Raw genomic sequence first — 13,084 nt, forward strand, 5'->3', positions numbered from 1 at the left:
GATGTTGCTCTTTTAGGCGCGGTAACTGTAAGAAGGCGTCGGTGGGTCTGCTGTGTGAAGTCGGGCTCCGCTGCAGGACTTACTACGTCCTGTGTGGCTCCGTGCTCAGCGTGTGGAACGAGCTGGAAGAAGTGCTTTCTCCGGTCAGCGGGAGCAACGTAAAGGTGCAGATTGTCCGCCTCCGAACGGAAGATGAACAGAGGATAGTTGGTAAGCTGCACACATTTATTTATTTTAAAGCGTTAATTTTCCACAGACGTCGTCACCATCGTTTTATTTCCTCTCCCAGGGTTGATCATTCCTGCTAACTGCGTGTCGCCGTTGATCAACAAGCTCTCCACATCAGACCAGAGCCAGCAGCTGGCCGTGCAGGAGCAGCAGAAGAGGCAGCTGCTCCACCCTCAGAGTCTTACTCATATCATCAACACATAGTGTGTTGGTCCCCCCCATCCCCAAATAAGTCCTCTGTCCACTGAGGAGGCATCCTGCTCCGGTAGAGTTGGTGCAAAGCCGCTCCTCCTCCACCACCGTCCCCCGTAGGGCCCAAAGTTTGGCAGCAGGCTGCACTAAAAACACGTCGTATTCCCAGCTGTTGTCGTACTCTGATATTCAGAGTGAGCCCTCTGATGTGTTTAAGGCTAAGGAGGCAGGAACGACGCGAGCGTAGATCTCCCGGGTCCACCTTAAGATGAATGAAACTAAACCACTAGTATCTGTGAGAGTGAAAGGACTCGTTCATTCAGGAGATTTAACAGGGAGGAGGGAGATTTCTGATGGGTTTTTCATCCCTGCTACAGTCCCTCAGTCAAAGACCAAAAAAGCATCATTATCGTCAGGATCAGCTACAATTTACAGACCAACTAGTTCAGCTTTTTTATTATTTCTTTCTTTTTTCTGTTTTGCAGACGGGTCTCAACTTTATTTTCTTTAAATCTAGAATTCATAACCTCTGTTAATAAAGATAAAAGCATTTTAAACAGCTCTGCTTTATCCACAGTGCAGAGGGAGAGCTTTAGTTACTGAAAGTTTCATTTTGGTTCAGTTTCATTCCTCACTATAAGAAGTTTGATAATGACAAATAGATGTTTTGTGATTTATTTAAACTCCAGTGTTTGGTGGTTTTACATGTTAAATAGTTCTTCATTTTATAGATTCTACAGTTTGAGACTCTGAAGGAAAAACTACTTAGCATCTGTCGCTACACTTTCAATAAATGTCATTTCTATTGCTTACTGGAAAAGCCTGGTCCTTCTATAACAGCCTTCACTTCTTTCATCTAATTTAGGCTTTTTCCAAACCAACAGCTCAGGGGTTCATCTAAAACGCCCGACCAGAGCTTTGATTTTCCTCCCCGTTTAGCTGGATTTAAAGCTTCTCTCATTGTTCGTATGTCATTCGAATCTCTTCTGCACAACCTGCACTAAACGGGACAGAATACGGCCTGTGAGCGTGTGGAGGTCTGCCCTGGTTCTAAACATCAGGCCTGTGTGCTCTCCCCATCAAACCTCCAATGCTCTGTATTATCTGTACAGTCTGGAAACTCCATGCTGCACCTTTTTGGTTTTTTTCTGTTGAGGTTACCGCTCGTGTTTTAAACTTGAATGTGCACCTTGTAAAAGTCGACTCCTCACCTTTTGTCCTCTGGGGCGTCATGTAAATAAGAGGCTGAGTATTCTGTTGGTGAAATTAGATCCTTTTTAAGGTGGAAACGTTTCTTTTTTTTCTTTTCCCCTGTTTATCGCACGAGTTGCACTACTGACAAACTTACAAAAACTTCTGCATTGCGTGTGTATGGATCAATAAAGCTTGGTATACTTCTGTATCTTGTTTGTTTGCAAGACTGCCGCTATTTGGCTCATATATATATAAATATATATACACGTGACCAACACATGTAAAATAAAGCTCTAGGAATGACTAATTATCAAAGCTCTTCAAAAGCCTTTATATTGTGTTTTGAAAGTCGGTGTCCGTTTTGTTTTTTTCATTTTTACATGTCTTTCCTGGGATTTTACTGTGAGAGCGATTCTCCGTTTAGGTTTCTACTCACTGATCTCTATTTTAGATTTGACAGGGACATTGTACATTAAAAAGTATTCCTGCAAATGCACCAGAATTAGCCTTAAGGCTATTTTTAAGCTGTTGTCCCTGGAAAGATGTAAAAAAAAAAATCATTTTACAATGAAAAATACAAATATAAAAAATAACTATAACTTTTCAAAACCATTTTAAAAAAACAATAGGAGTAACAAGGGAGTACCAATATGGCAGCCGGTGGCTTCACTTCAACCCAGTATCAGCAATCCAATGAATCAGTAGAGATCAGTGGTTCCTGAACTCTTGTCGTTGGACCCAAATTTCAGTCAGATTTATTGCTCCATGGCAAAAATTATGCACAAAAAATTAAAACATATTTCCCTTGAGTTAAAAGGAAGAAAAAAGTTAAATCTTACTGTTTCTGCCCCCTATTAAAAAAACATTTACTAGGCAGCTTACAGCAAAAATAAAGCAATATAACAAAAGGAAAACAAACATCTGGAGAAACTGAGATGAATTGACAATCTTACTTTTGGCATCTTCATGAATTGGCCTAAATTCCTCAGTTCAAACCCAATAACTGAAGGACACATCTGTTGTGTGTTGTACGTGCAAATTGGTGCATATTAGATTTTTTATTTATTTTTTTTTTGCAACCTCTCCAAACCTTTAACATAAGTCAACTGCAGTGAATTATTTTAAGAAATATTTTATTTAAAAAACAAACAAAGCCTGAAATAGGTTATTCTGTTCACACCAACCCCCTAAAATTACATTTGGTTTATAATATGAAATTACAAAAAGTAAGCCAGTAAGTTCCTGTCTTAAAGATCATTAGTTGTATATGATTTTAAGGTTATCTATTAAATGTTTCCCATTGTTGTCTCATAACTTCTCAATTATTGCACTCCTTTGTCGCATTAAATCCCAGATAAATGCATTGAAACCTGTTATTTATATTTTTCTTTATAAATGCATTTTTGTGGGTTTTTTCCATGATATAATAAAATACAAAGATTGTCAGAAAACAGTATAGAAAATGTCCAAAAAGGTGTAATATCTGGATAAATGGCTTAATAAATTAGCAGGAAATGTAATTTCCATCCTGATTCCAAACTTCTCCAGTAAATTAATTTATTTAAATGTATTTTAAATTATATTAAAAATCATCAACTGTAATGAATTGTTTTAAGAAATCTCCTTAGAATAACAAAAATACCCGTTTAAAACATATTTATCTTTGTTTCACTTTGCTACAGAATTAAATATAGCTATCATTTATTTTTAATTTAAAAAACAAACAAACCCTGAAATAGGTTATTCTATTCACCCCACCCCCCTAAATTACATTTGATTTAATATGAAATTACACAAAAGTGTGCCAGTAAGTAAGTTCCTGTCTTAAAGGTCATTAGTTACATTTGATTTTAAGGTTATCTATTAAAGGGTTCCCCATCGTTGTCTCATAACTTCTCAATTATTGCACTAAATGCATTGAAATCTGTGGTTGTTGCATAAATTAGAAAAATTAAAATATTCTAATTATATATTTTTTTCTTTATAAATACATTTTCTGTACATTTATAAATGCATTTCTTTATAAATGCATTTTTGTGCATTTATGCTTAATAAAATAAAAACCTTGTCATAAATCAGTATAAAAATGTATAAAACATGTAATATCTGGATTAATGAACTAATAAATTAGCAGGAAATGTAATTTCCATCCTGATTCCAAACTTCTCCAGTAAATTAGTTCATTTAAATGCATTTTAAATTATATTAAAATCATCAACTGCAGTAAATTGCTTTAAGACATCTCCTTAGAATAACAAAAATGGCACTTTTTAAAACATTTAGTTTTACATTGTGTTTTACTTTGCTACAGAATTAAATATGGCTATCATTTCTTAAAAAAAAAAAAAAAAACTGAAATAGGTTATTCTATTCACCCCACCCCCCTAAAATTACATTTTATTTAATATGAAATAACACGAAAGTGTGCCAGTAAGTAAGTTCCCGTCTTAAAGGTCATTAGTTACATTTGATTTTAAGGTTATCTATTAAAGGGTTCCCCATTGTTGTCTCATAACTTCTCAATTATTGCACTAAATGCATTGAAATCTGTGGTTGTTGCATAAATTAGAAAAATTAAAATATTCTAATTATATATTTTTTTCTTTATAAATACATTTTCTGTACATTTAATAAATGCATTTCTTTATAAATGCATTTTTGTGCACTTATACTTAAACTAAAACAGCATAACTGTATAAAACAGTGTAATATTTGGATTAATTAATAAAATAGCAGGAAATGTAATTTCCATCCTGATTCCAAGCTTCTGCAGTAAATGAGTTTATTTAAATGATTAAAATGCCTGCTGCCCTGTAGGGGCCTGGCAGGGTCAAACATTGGGACCATGTGGCCCCTGAGGGACCCCTGGGATATAAAAGGCATTGGAGAGAAGTCCCATTATTTCAGAGGGAGAGAGAGAGAGGGGCCACCATGGATACTCCTCCACAATCAAAATCTGGTATCTATCTGCTTTCCTTTTAAAGTTTAATTAATTTCCTGATAGAATTTAAAAAAAAGTTTAAACTAAGATTAGATATTTAAAAATCAAATTAAGAGTATTTTTATAATGTTGGGGGAAAAAAGTGAAATTTAAGGTGTAATCACGTCAGGGGTTAATTGTGATTAAAGTCTTCAAAGTGTGAGCAGGAGTGAACTTAGTGATAAATGTGTTTAAATGGGGGGAGGAGGGGGTGAATTTCTCTGCTTCATGGTGGAAATCCCGTTTTTAAGTCGTTTTCTTGATAAAGCCGCATTGGAGGAAAGCTCTGTGGGTGTCAATACAAAGTGACGGCCATATTTGCCGGTGCCGCTGTTGTAAACAAAAAGTGAGAGACAGACGCTTCACTGAATTTCGGGTCATTTTTATTTCTTTAATTTACAATGTCTTTGGGAATGTCTTACAAACCCAATGTCCATCAGCACATTCCGGGAACTTCTGGGAACCAGGGTAAGGAGAAAACGAGGGAGAAAATCCAAGTATCCGCCTGTTAAATCGAGTGTTAAATTTGGGGTCTCGGAGAATACCTGGAGAAAGAGCGTGTCTGTAGTTTTTGTCCAGTTATATATATAGGGTCAGATCCTGGGAGCTAGGCTAATTCATATCCGCCATTATTACTAATGTAAAAAGAGCGCCATCCGTGAGCCGAGGCGGCGGAAAAACGCGGTCTGGATGCGAGGCGAAGCGTCGGGGGTTCCGAAAATGTGGTTCTCGGCGCTCCGGGGCCGCGGTCCCGCCGTGGGGTGGCGGTTCCACGGTGACAAAAATGTATCACTTATGTCTTCTTTAGCCAGCCTTGTTCCGTTTCCTCCATGATGCTCCTCGGTCGGAGCTGCCGATTGATCTGCCTCGGAGAAATTAACCGCCCCTTCGAGGACATCTAGTGGTGGAGAGGGAGTATTGCAGCCAGACAAAGCAGCAGGGTGGAGGGCTCAGCCTTCACAAGTACACTTCTTTATAAAGTTACTAGATAAATGCTTATAAAAATGATAATCAGGTAATTTAAAATTAAATTTTAAGAAAAAGAAATAAATAATCTTATTAGGCTCAGCTTCACAAGCGCACTTCTTTATAAAGTTACTAGATAAATGCTTATAAAAATGATAATCAGGTAATTTAAAATTAAATTTTAAGACAAAGAAATAAATAATCTTATTAGGCTCAGCTTCACAAGCGCACTTCTTTATAAAGTTACTAGATAAATGCTTATAAAAAAACAATCAGGTATTTTAAAATTAAATTTTAAGACAAAGAAATAAATAATCTTATTAGGCTCAGCTTCACAAGCACAAATCTTTATAAAGTTACTAGATAAATGCTTATAAAATAACAATCAGGTATTTAAAAATTTGATTTTAAGACAAAAAAATAATCTTATTAGGCTCAGCTTCACAAGCACACTTTATATAGTTACTAGATAAAAGCTAAAAAAAATCACAATCAGGTATTTTAAAATTAAAATTTTAAGACAAAAAAACTAAATAATCTTATTCAGCTCAGCTTTCACAAGCTCTCTTCTTTATAAAGTTACTAGATTAATGCTAATAAAATTACGATCAGGTATTTTAAAATTTTAATCTTAAGACAAAAAAAAAATCTTATTCGGCTCATCCTTCACAAGCACACTTTTTATATAGTTAATCACAGGGCTGCCAACTTTTCACCAAACCTTGGAATGAGATTTTGAAATAGTTTGAAGTAGGGATGCACGATATAATCGGCCCCCTATCAGTATCGGCCTTAAAACTGAATATCGGACATCGGCCACCCCACTGATATTTAACCCGATATTTGATCAGCTTCTGAGTTTCTAAAGTCTAAAAAAAAAAAATACTACTTCTTCTTCTTCCTCAAAAACTTCTTTTTTACAGACTTAAAAACTTCTAAAGACGAGGGAAAAAATATTGATACATTAAAATATCACAATATCTTCATATGCTGATATATTGCCATTTAAAAACACCATATCAATCTCTTTTACTAATGAAATATTGCTATATGTCATCGTTATGCTGCGAAATCCCCCGAAAATTCACAAAATTTAGCCAGATTTTGATGTGTTGATATATTGACGCGGTATCGATCTATTTTACTAACAAAATCTCACAAGAATTTGCAAAATATCACGAGAGTTTGTAACAGAACGATGAAATTTCACGAGATTTTGAAAGTAAAATAGATCGATACCGCGTTTTTAAAAATCAATTTGATATCAGCATATGAAAATATATTTGCGTATATTATTTCTCAAAGTGTCAGAAATGGATAACAAAACTGCTATTTTCACTGACTACTTATTTTTGTCCAGCTTTAACATCGGTATCGATATCGGTTATCAGCTACATGAGTTTTAAAATATCGGATATCGGCCAAAATCCCAATATCGTGCATCCCTAGTTTGAAGGGAAACATCCAACAGGAAAGTGTTGGATGTTTATAGAACAGTAAATGTAAGCGAGTATCAATAAGTATTCTGTAATTACGTGGAACATTTTCCTATTAAAATATATGTTATTTTCTGTATTCTGTTGACTTTTAGAGAATTGAAGTAAAGCAGAATGGACCCTACTAAAATACTTGCATCTTAAATATACTTTAAACTAAGAATTTCACAACTTTGCTTCTTAATTCTTCTCTGCAGTTCAGGTGAATTAAACGATGGGGAACTAATAAGCTATTACTGGATAACTGGCAGTGAAGCAGGAACTAGAGCAATCGAATCCCATGCAAACTAAAGTGTGTATGAATATTTGCTAATAGGCTAATGATTAAAAAGCTTCATTATGTTATTCGTTTTTCTTACAATTGATAAAACAGCTAAACAATTCAGATTTTATAAAAAGTTACCATGACAGGAGACAGCACTTCTCTGGATGTTTCATTTGGAAAATGTGATGGAAATTAAGTTAAAATATTCAATGGACCAAAATAAGGATACGTTAATAAGATAAGAAATAATAAAATGAGAACATTCCTGTGGTTCCTCCTCTATGTTTCCAGGATAATTGAGCTTTTCTGCACATCCTCTCTAGATGTGGTTGGTCTTTTCTTTGATGGCTGGTCTTTTGAAAAATAAAATTGAATGGTTCTTTTTCTTTTTGTAGAGCTTCTATTGGTTTGAGAGGCAAACCCCGAAGCTTTAAGAATTCAAATATTTGTGTTGGTTTAATTACTCTTAAATGCCAGAGATTATTAAACTAGACTCGGCAATAATTATTTAATTTGTGAGCAAAACATGGACTAAAACAAGGACCAGGTAAAGAGAAAACAAATCATTTGATGTCCACCATGGTATTTATATACATAAATAAGTAGAACTGAGTTGAGTTTTAATGTTATTTTTTAGTGTGAGAAATTAGGAATATGGGGTTCGAGTGTGTGAAGACACTGAGATAGGTGAGTCTCACTCCCAGTGGGTGACAGTTGACAGCCCTGCAATAATGCATTTTAAAATTTTATTTTAAGACAAAAAAAAATCTTATTGGGTTCATCCTTCACAGGCACACTTTTTTTTATATACTTACTAGCTAAATGCTAATAAAAATGACAATCCTGTATTTTAAAATTTCCTTTTAATTTCCTGTTGCATTATAAGACGTTTAATTTATTCCTTCCACTGCTTGTACCTAAACAGTATCCATCCATCCATTGTCTGTCACGCTTCATCCCTGCGGGGGTCACGAGGGGTGCCGCTGCACCAGTAGTGTTGCTCTGATGCCATTTTTTGGCCCCACACTCCGAACTTAGGAGAAGGCAATTAACCTAACAGTCATATTTTTGGACTCTGGGAGGAAGCCGGAGTACCCGGAGAGAACCCACACATGCACGGGAATGTAGAAAGGTCCCAAGCAGGGAATTAAACCTTCTTGCTGCAAGTCAGCAGTGCTTTCCACTGCTTCACTGAGCAGTGTTTAAACAATACTATAAATTAATATTGAATAATGTAACAGCTCATACATGTTTCAGTTTGTTGCAATGATAAATTCTGACGTTTTTACCCACAGCCGGAAACCTTCCTTCCCCGTCAGCAGCTAACCTGGCTACACTGCAGTCCTACAGGCCCATTCTGAGCGACTATGGACCTCCATCTCTGGGATTTTCACAGGTAACCTAGTTTTCTGTAACCTGCTCAATAAACTTGATTTATTTAGTAAACCTCATAAATTTCATTCATTACTCCCTAACCCCATAAGTTCCATGGTGGGTTGTCTATCTTATAAAATGATAATACATTAATAATAATTTAACTTTATTGATCTCAAATTGGAGTAATTTACCTCTGCATTTAATCCATCCTATTGGGGAGCAGTGGGCTGCCATCTTGGGGGAACAGTGTGGAGTTAAAACTGCACTCGAACTCTATGCCCCAACCACTAGACTCCCCACAATACCTGCTACAATGAAAGCTAAAGGGGGGCCAGGAGTAATAATTTCTGATAAATGTCTGTCTTTAATTTCTCATTAGTGGTCACTGAGACCAGGCATAGTTTGATCAAAACAACTAAGAAATATTTCACATTTATTGAGGTACTTTACAAATTCAGACATGTACGTTTACGTTTTTATTGATGGTTATCTGAACACCAATGATTTTTAACAAAGCGTGGGTGGAAATAGTTGGGCCGGTCCATTGGGTTTGATGTGGCTCTTCTCTAAATCACGTCGCATGGCGACTGTGATGTCATCACTCTCTAATAACTGAGTTTTTTTCTTTTTGACGTTGCACAATCAATGCAAAGAAAAAAAGAAGACATTTACAAACACTACACAACCATAAACAACATCTTTAGTTGATTTGAATTTTTCTGGACTCTTAGGACATTAGTTAGTTGTTTTTTACTGTTAAAAGCCAAAAGTAATAAATCATATCTCTATATTTTTCATACAGAGAGAAAGGATCGGACTTTAAGTTAAAGAGATCGGTTTAAAATGATTCTTGCTTTATTTGCTTTCATGCAGGGCTCCACCGGCAGCCAAGTGCCTCAGAACAAATATGCCGAGCTGCTGGCCATCATCGAAGAGCTGGGGAAGGAAATCCGGCCCACGTATGCCGGGAGCAAGAGTGCAATGGAGAGACTGAAAAGAGGTGAGGTGGACAGCAGCATTTAAAGGAACCTTTTTCTGTCTTTGCAGCAGTACTTCTGTATCAATATTATGGAGGACCAGCTGAGTCCATGAAAAAGAAATACATTGTACATTAGAATCCTTTGTGTAGAAATGCTATTTGAACTATTTGAACTGTTTCATAATTGTGCATTTTCAATGAAGTTATTAAAGAGGAATTTTAAATTGTATTAATCATTTAATTATTAAATGCTGTGATTTGATTATGTATTATGAAATTCCACCCATAAATGGAGATAAAAAAAAATAAAATTAATAATCTGATTATAAATACCTTTACTGATCAATTATTTAAAAAGTGAATTATTTTTTCCTTTTCCTGTTTTACTTTATCCCCCCCCACTTAGTAGTTCACATAATCAACAATAGCTTTTAACAGTTCAGATTATCCTACTAAAGTTTAAGAATAGTGCTAGCTACGGCTAATCAACAGTGTTAGCTACGGCTAATCAACAGTGTTAGCTACGGCTAATGAACAGTGTTAGCTACGGCTAATCATCAGTGTTAGGTACGGCTAATGAACAGTGTTAGCTATGGCTAATCATCAGTGTTAGGTACGGCTAATCATCAGTGTTAGCTATGGCTAATCATCAGTGTTAGGTACAGCTGATGAGCAGTGTTAGCTATGGCTAATCAGCAGTGTTAGCTACGGCTAATCATCGGTGTTAGGTACAGCTAATGAACAGTGTTAGCTACGGCTATTGAACAGCGTTAGCTACGGCTATTGAACAGTGTTAGCTACGGCTATTGAACAGTGTTAGCTACGGCTAATCATCAGTGTTAGGTACAGCTAATGAACAGTGTTAGCTACGGCTATTGAACAGTGTTAGCTACGGCTATTGAACAGTGTTAGCTACGGCTATTGAACAGTGTTAGCTACGGCTATTGAACAGTGTTAGCTACTGCTATTGAACAGTGTTAGCTACTGCTATTGAACAGTGTTAGCTGCGGCTAATCATTAGCATTAGGTACGGCTAATCATTAGCATTAGGTACGGCTAATCATTAGCATTAGGTACGGCTAATCATTAGCATTAGGTACGGCTAATCATTAGCATTAGGTACGGCTAATCATCAGCGTTAGCTGTGGCTAATCATCAGCGTTAGCTGTGGCTAATCATCAGCGTTAGCTGTGGCTAATCATCAGCGTTAGCTGCGGCTAATCATCAGCGTTAGGTACAGCTAATGAACAGCGTTAGCTACGGCTAATGAACAGTGTTAGCTACGGCTAATCATCAGTGTTGGCTACGACTAATGAACAGTGTTAGCTACGACTAATCATTAGCATTAGGTACGGCTAATCATCAGCGTTAGCTGTGGCTAATCATCAGCGTTAGCTGTGGCTAATCATCAGCGTTAGCTGCGGCTAATCATCAGCGTTAGGTACAGCTAATGAACAGTGTTAGCTACGGCTAATGAACAGTGTTAGCTACGGCTAATGAACAGTGTTAGCTACGGCTAATCATCAGTGTTGGCTACGACTAATGAACAGTGTTAGCTACGACTAATCATTAGCATTAGGTACGGCTAATCATCAGCGTTAGCTGCGGCTAATCATCAGCGTTAGCTGGGCTAATCATCAGCGTTAGCTGCGGCTAATGAACAGCGTTAGCTATGGCTAATGAACAGCGTTAGCTACGGCTAATCATCAGCGTTAGCTGCGGCTTATCATCAGAGTTAGCTGCGGCTAATGAACAGTGTTAGCTGCGGCTAATGAACAGTGTTAGCTACGGTTAATCATCAGTGTTAGGTACGGCTGATCTACAGGTTCATAACACCTCATTACCAAGGGTTGCTAAGCTAAATGGAAACAATTAAGTTACAAAAGAATTGGAAAACACCTGATGGAAAAACAAAGTGAAAGTGGAAAAAGCTTGATAGGCAAAAGTGTTAATAATTAGGATTGTGAAATGTGTTTTTAAATCTCCATTTAGCAATGATTCAAAAATACATTTCCAAATTTTTGTATTCAGTAACGATTAATGAATTTTACGATTCCTCGATAAAAATATTCTTCTAATGTTCAATTTTAACACTTTTTTAAATTGGATTTCTAAGTGCACCCTTTAATTATGAATCTGCAGTTTTTCTATTTCCGTGACTCTTCTGGTTCTCCGTACCAGATCTACCTTTTGGTGTGATAATGTCAACAGCAGTTTGCTCATCTGAATGTGTACTTCTTTGCTGAACAGGAATAATTCACGCCAGAGGACTGGTGCGTGAATGCTTGGCTGAGACGGAGAGAAACGCAAGATCCTAGCCAAAAACCAGAACTCCTCCTCGCAAGAAGAACTACATTTCTCTGGGGCTTTGGGGGGGAAACATGCATGGCATTTACATCTTCATGAGGAGGTAAATGAACCAAGGATGGAAGGCGAACAAGTAACAGTAATGCAGTTCATAACTCATACGAGTTCTGGAGGATTACTTCAATCAAGTGTGGGTGTTTTGGGAATCAAGATTTTTTTTTTTTTTTTTTTTTTTTTTTATGCTCCACTGTTGGGATCTTAGTTTTACCTTTTTACATAAATACATTGGTATACGTTCATTTTTGCATGCGAACGGACCCATGGGTTATTGTAGACACTGCATGGCCTGTACAGAAGTAGGTAGATTCTTTTTTTTTTTCCTTTTGTTTTATTTTTTTTTTATAGTATTTGGTCGGGGTTTCAGGCCCTTACAATAAAAGACTGAGTGGTGGACATATGTCAAACGCATCGGTTCATCTGTGATGAAATTGGTTTTGGTATTAAAAAAAAAAAAAGGAAAGTGCTATTACTTCTTTGTATGTATTTATTACTCTGTGTAATAAATTGTATTTTCAATACAGTGTACATTGTGGTTCAATGTGTTTGGATTTTGAAATAGCATCTCATTTAAGTATTCATTCCCCATATATATGTATAAATAACCTTGTAAAATCAACTTTTTTAGCTGTTTAAACTAAAATTCGCTAAAAGGCGGTACCTCTACCACCTTTGAACATCAGGGTAGCGTTTTACAAAGCAGTTTTGGAGGCAATCCAGAGTAGGTTCCTGCTTACATTTCTGTATACCCTGGCATGGAAGACGTGACCCTGAGTATAATTATGACAACAAGAGTATAATCTACTTTTTAGCTGAGATCTAAACAAGGAAATGTTTGAAATCAAGCATCCTTTTCTGGAAGAACTTGTTGAGGTTTGAGAGAAATTGATCTAAAAATATCAGTGCGATTAGAGCCTGATTAGATGTTTGGACTTTTCTAAAATAATATTAGCTCTAATAAGGATGATCAGATATTAATATTTTCATAAGTTACTAAAAATATGTGTGTTGGAGGATTTTTAAGCTGCTTTTAAGTATAGGGT

General features: G+C 36.2%; 2 protein-coding genes across 7 annotated transcripts in view; both read left to right on the top strand.

The window, feature by feature from the left end:
- sbno1 (strawberry notch homolog 1 (Drosophila)) overlaps positions 1–1,929 on the top strand; it is a 36,875-nt gene extending 34,946 nt beyond the window's left edge. For all 5 annotated transcript variants that reach the window (XM_038286965.1, XM_038286969.1, XM_038286968.1 and 2 more), the window contains exons 32-33: positions 17–210; positions 290–1,929. In XM_038286965.1, the coding sequence (XP_038142893.1) occupies positions 17–210; positions 290–432 (337 nt within the window). In that variant the 3' untranslated portion in view covers positions 433–1,929. The remainder of the gene's footprint in view (positions 1–16; positions 211–289) is intronic.
- A 2,518-nt stretch (positions 1,930–4,447) lies between these two features.
- On the top strand, positions 4,448–12,569 carry LOC119784754 (cyclin-dependent kinase 2-associated protein 1). Of its 2 annotated transcripts, none has more exons than XM_038286960.1 (4): positions 4,448–4,573; positions 8,617–8,717; positions 9,572–9,698; positions 11,928–12,569. In XM_038286960.1, the coding sequence occupies exons 1-4, from the start codon at positions 4,546–4,548 to the stop codon at positions 11,993–11,995; spliced, it is 324 nt and encodes a 107-aa protein (XP_038142888.1). In that variant the 5' UTR covers positions 4,448–4,545; the 3' UTR covers positions 11,996–12,569. The 2 variants fall into 2 exon arrangements, with proteins under 2 accessions (XP_038142888.1, XP_038142887.1); XM_038286959.1 differs by lacking the exon at positions 4,448–4,573 and adding an exon at positions 4,836–5,062.
- Positions 12,570–13,084: the final 515 nt, after the last annotated feature.

The sequence above is a fragment of the Cyprinodon tularosa genome, unplaced genomic scaffold, assembly GCF_016077235.1.
Source record: "Cyprinodon tularosa strain WSP-4 unplaced genomic scaffold, ASM1607723v1 ctg233, whole genome shotgun sequence".
Lineage (NCBI taxonomy): Eukaryota > Metazoa > Chordata > Actinopteri > Cyprinodontiformes > Cyprinodontidae > Cyprinodon > Cyprinodon tularosa.

Bases quoted from the DNA above. Each gene is read 5' to 3' on its own strand.
- LOC119784754 (XM_038286959.1), top strand. From the start codon at position 4,996: ATGTCTTTGGGAATGTCTTACAAACCCAATGTCCATCAGCACATTCCG. The intron at 8,718-9,571 runs GTAACCTAGTTT...GCTTTCATGCAG, and splicing joins CATCTCTGGGATTTTCACAG to GGCTCCACCGGCAGCCAAGT. The intron at 9,699-11,927 runs GTGAGGTGGACA...TTTGCTGAACAG, and splicing joins AATGGAGAGACTGAAAAGAG to GAATAATTCACGCCAGAGGA.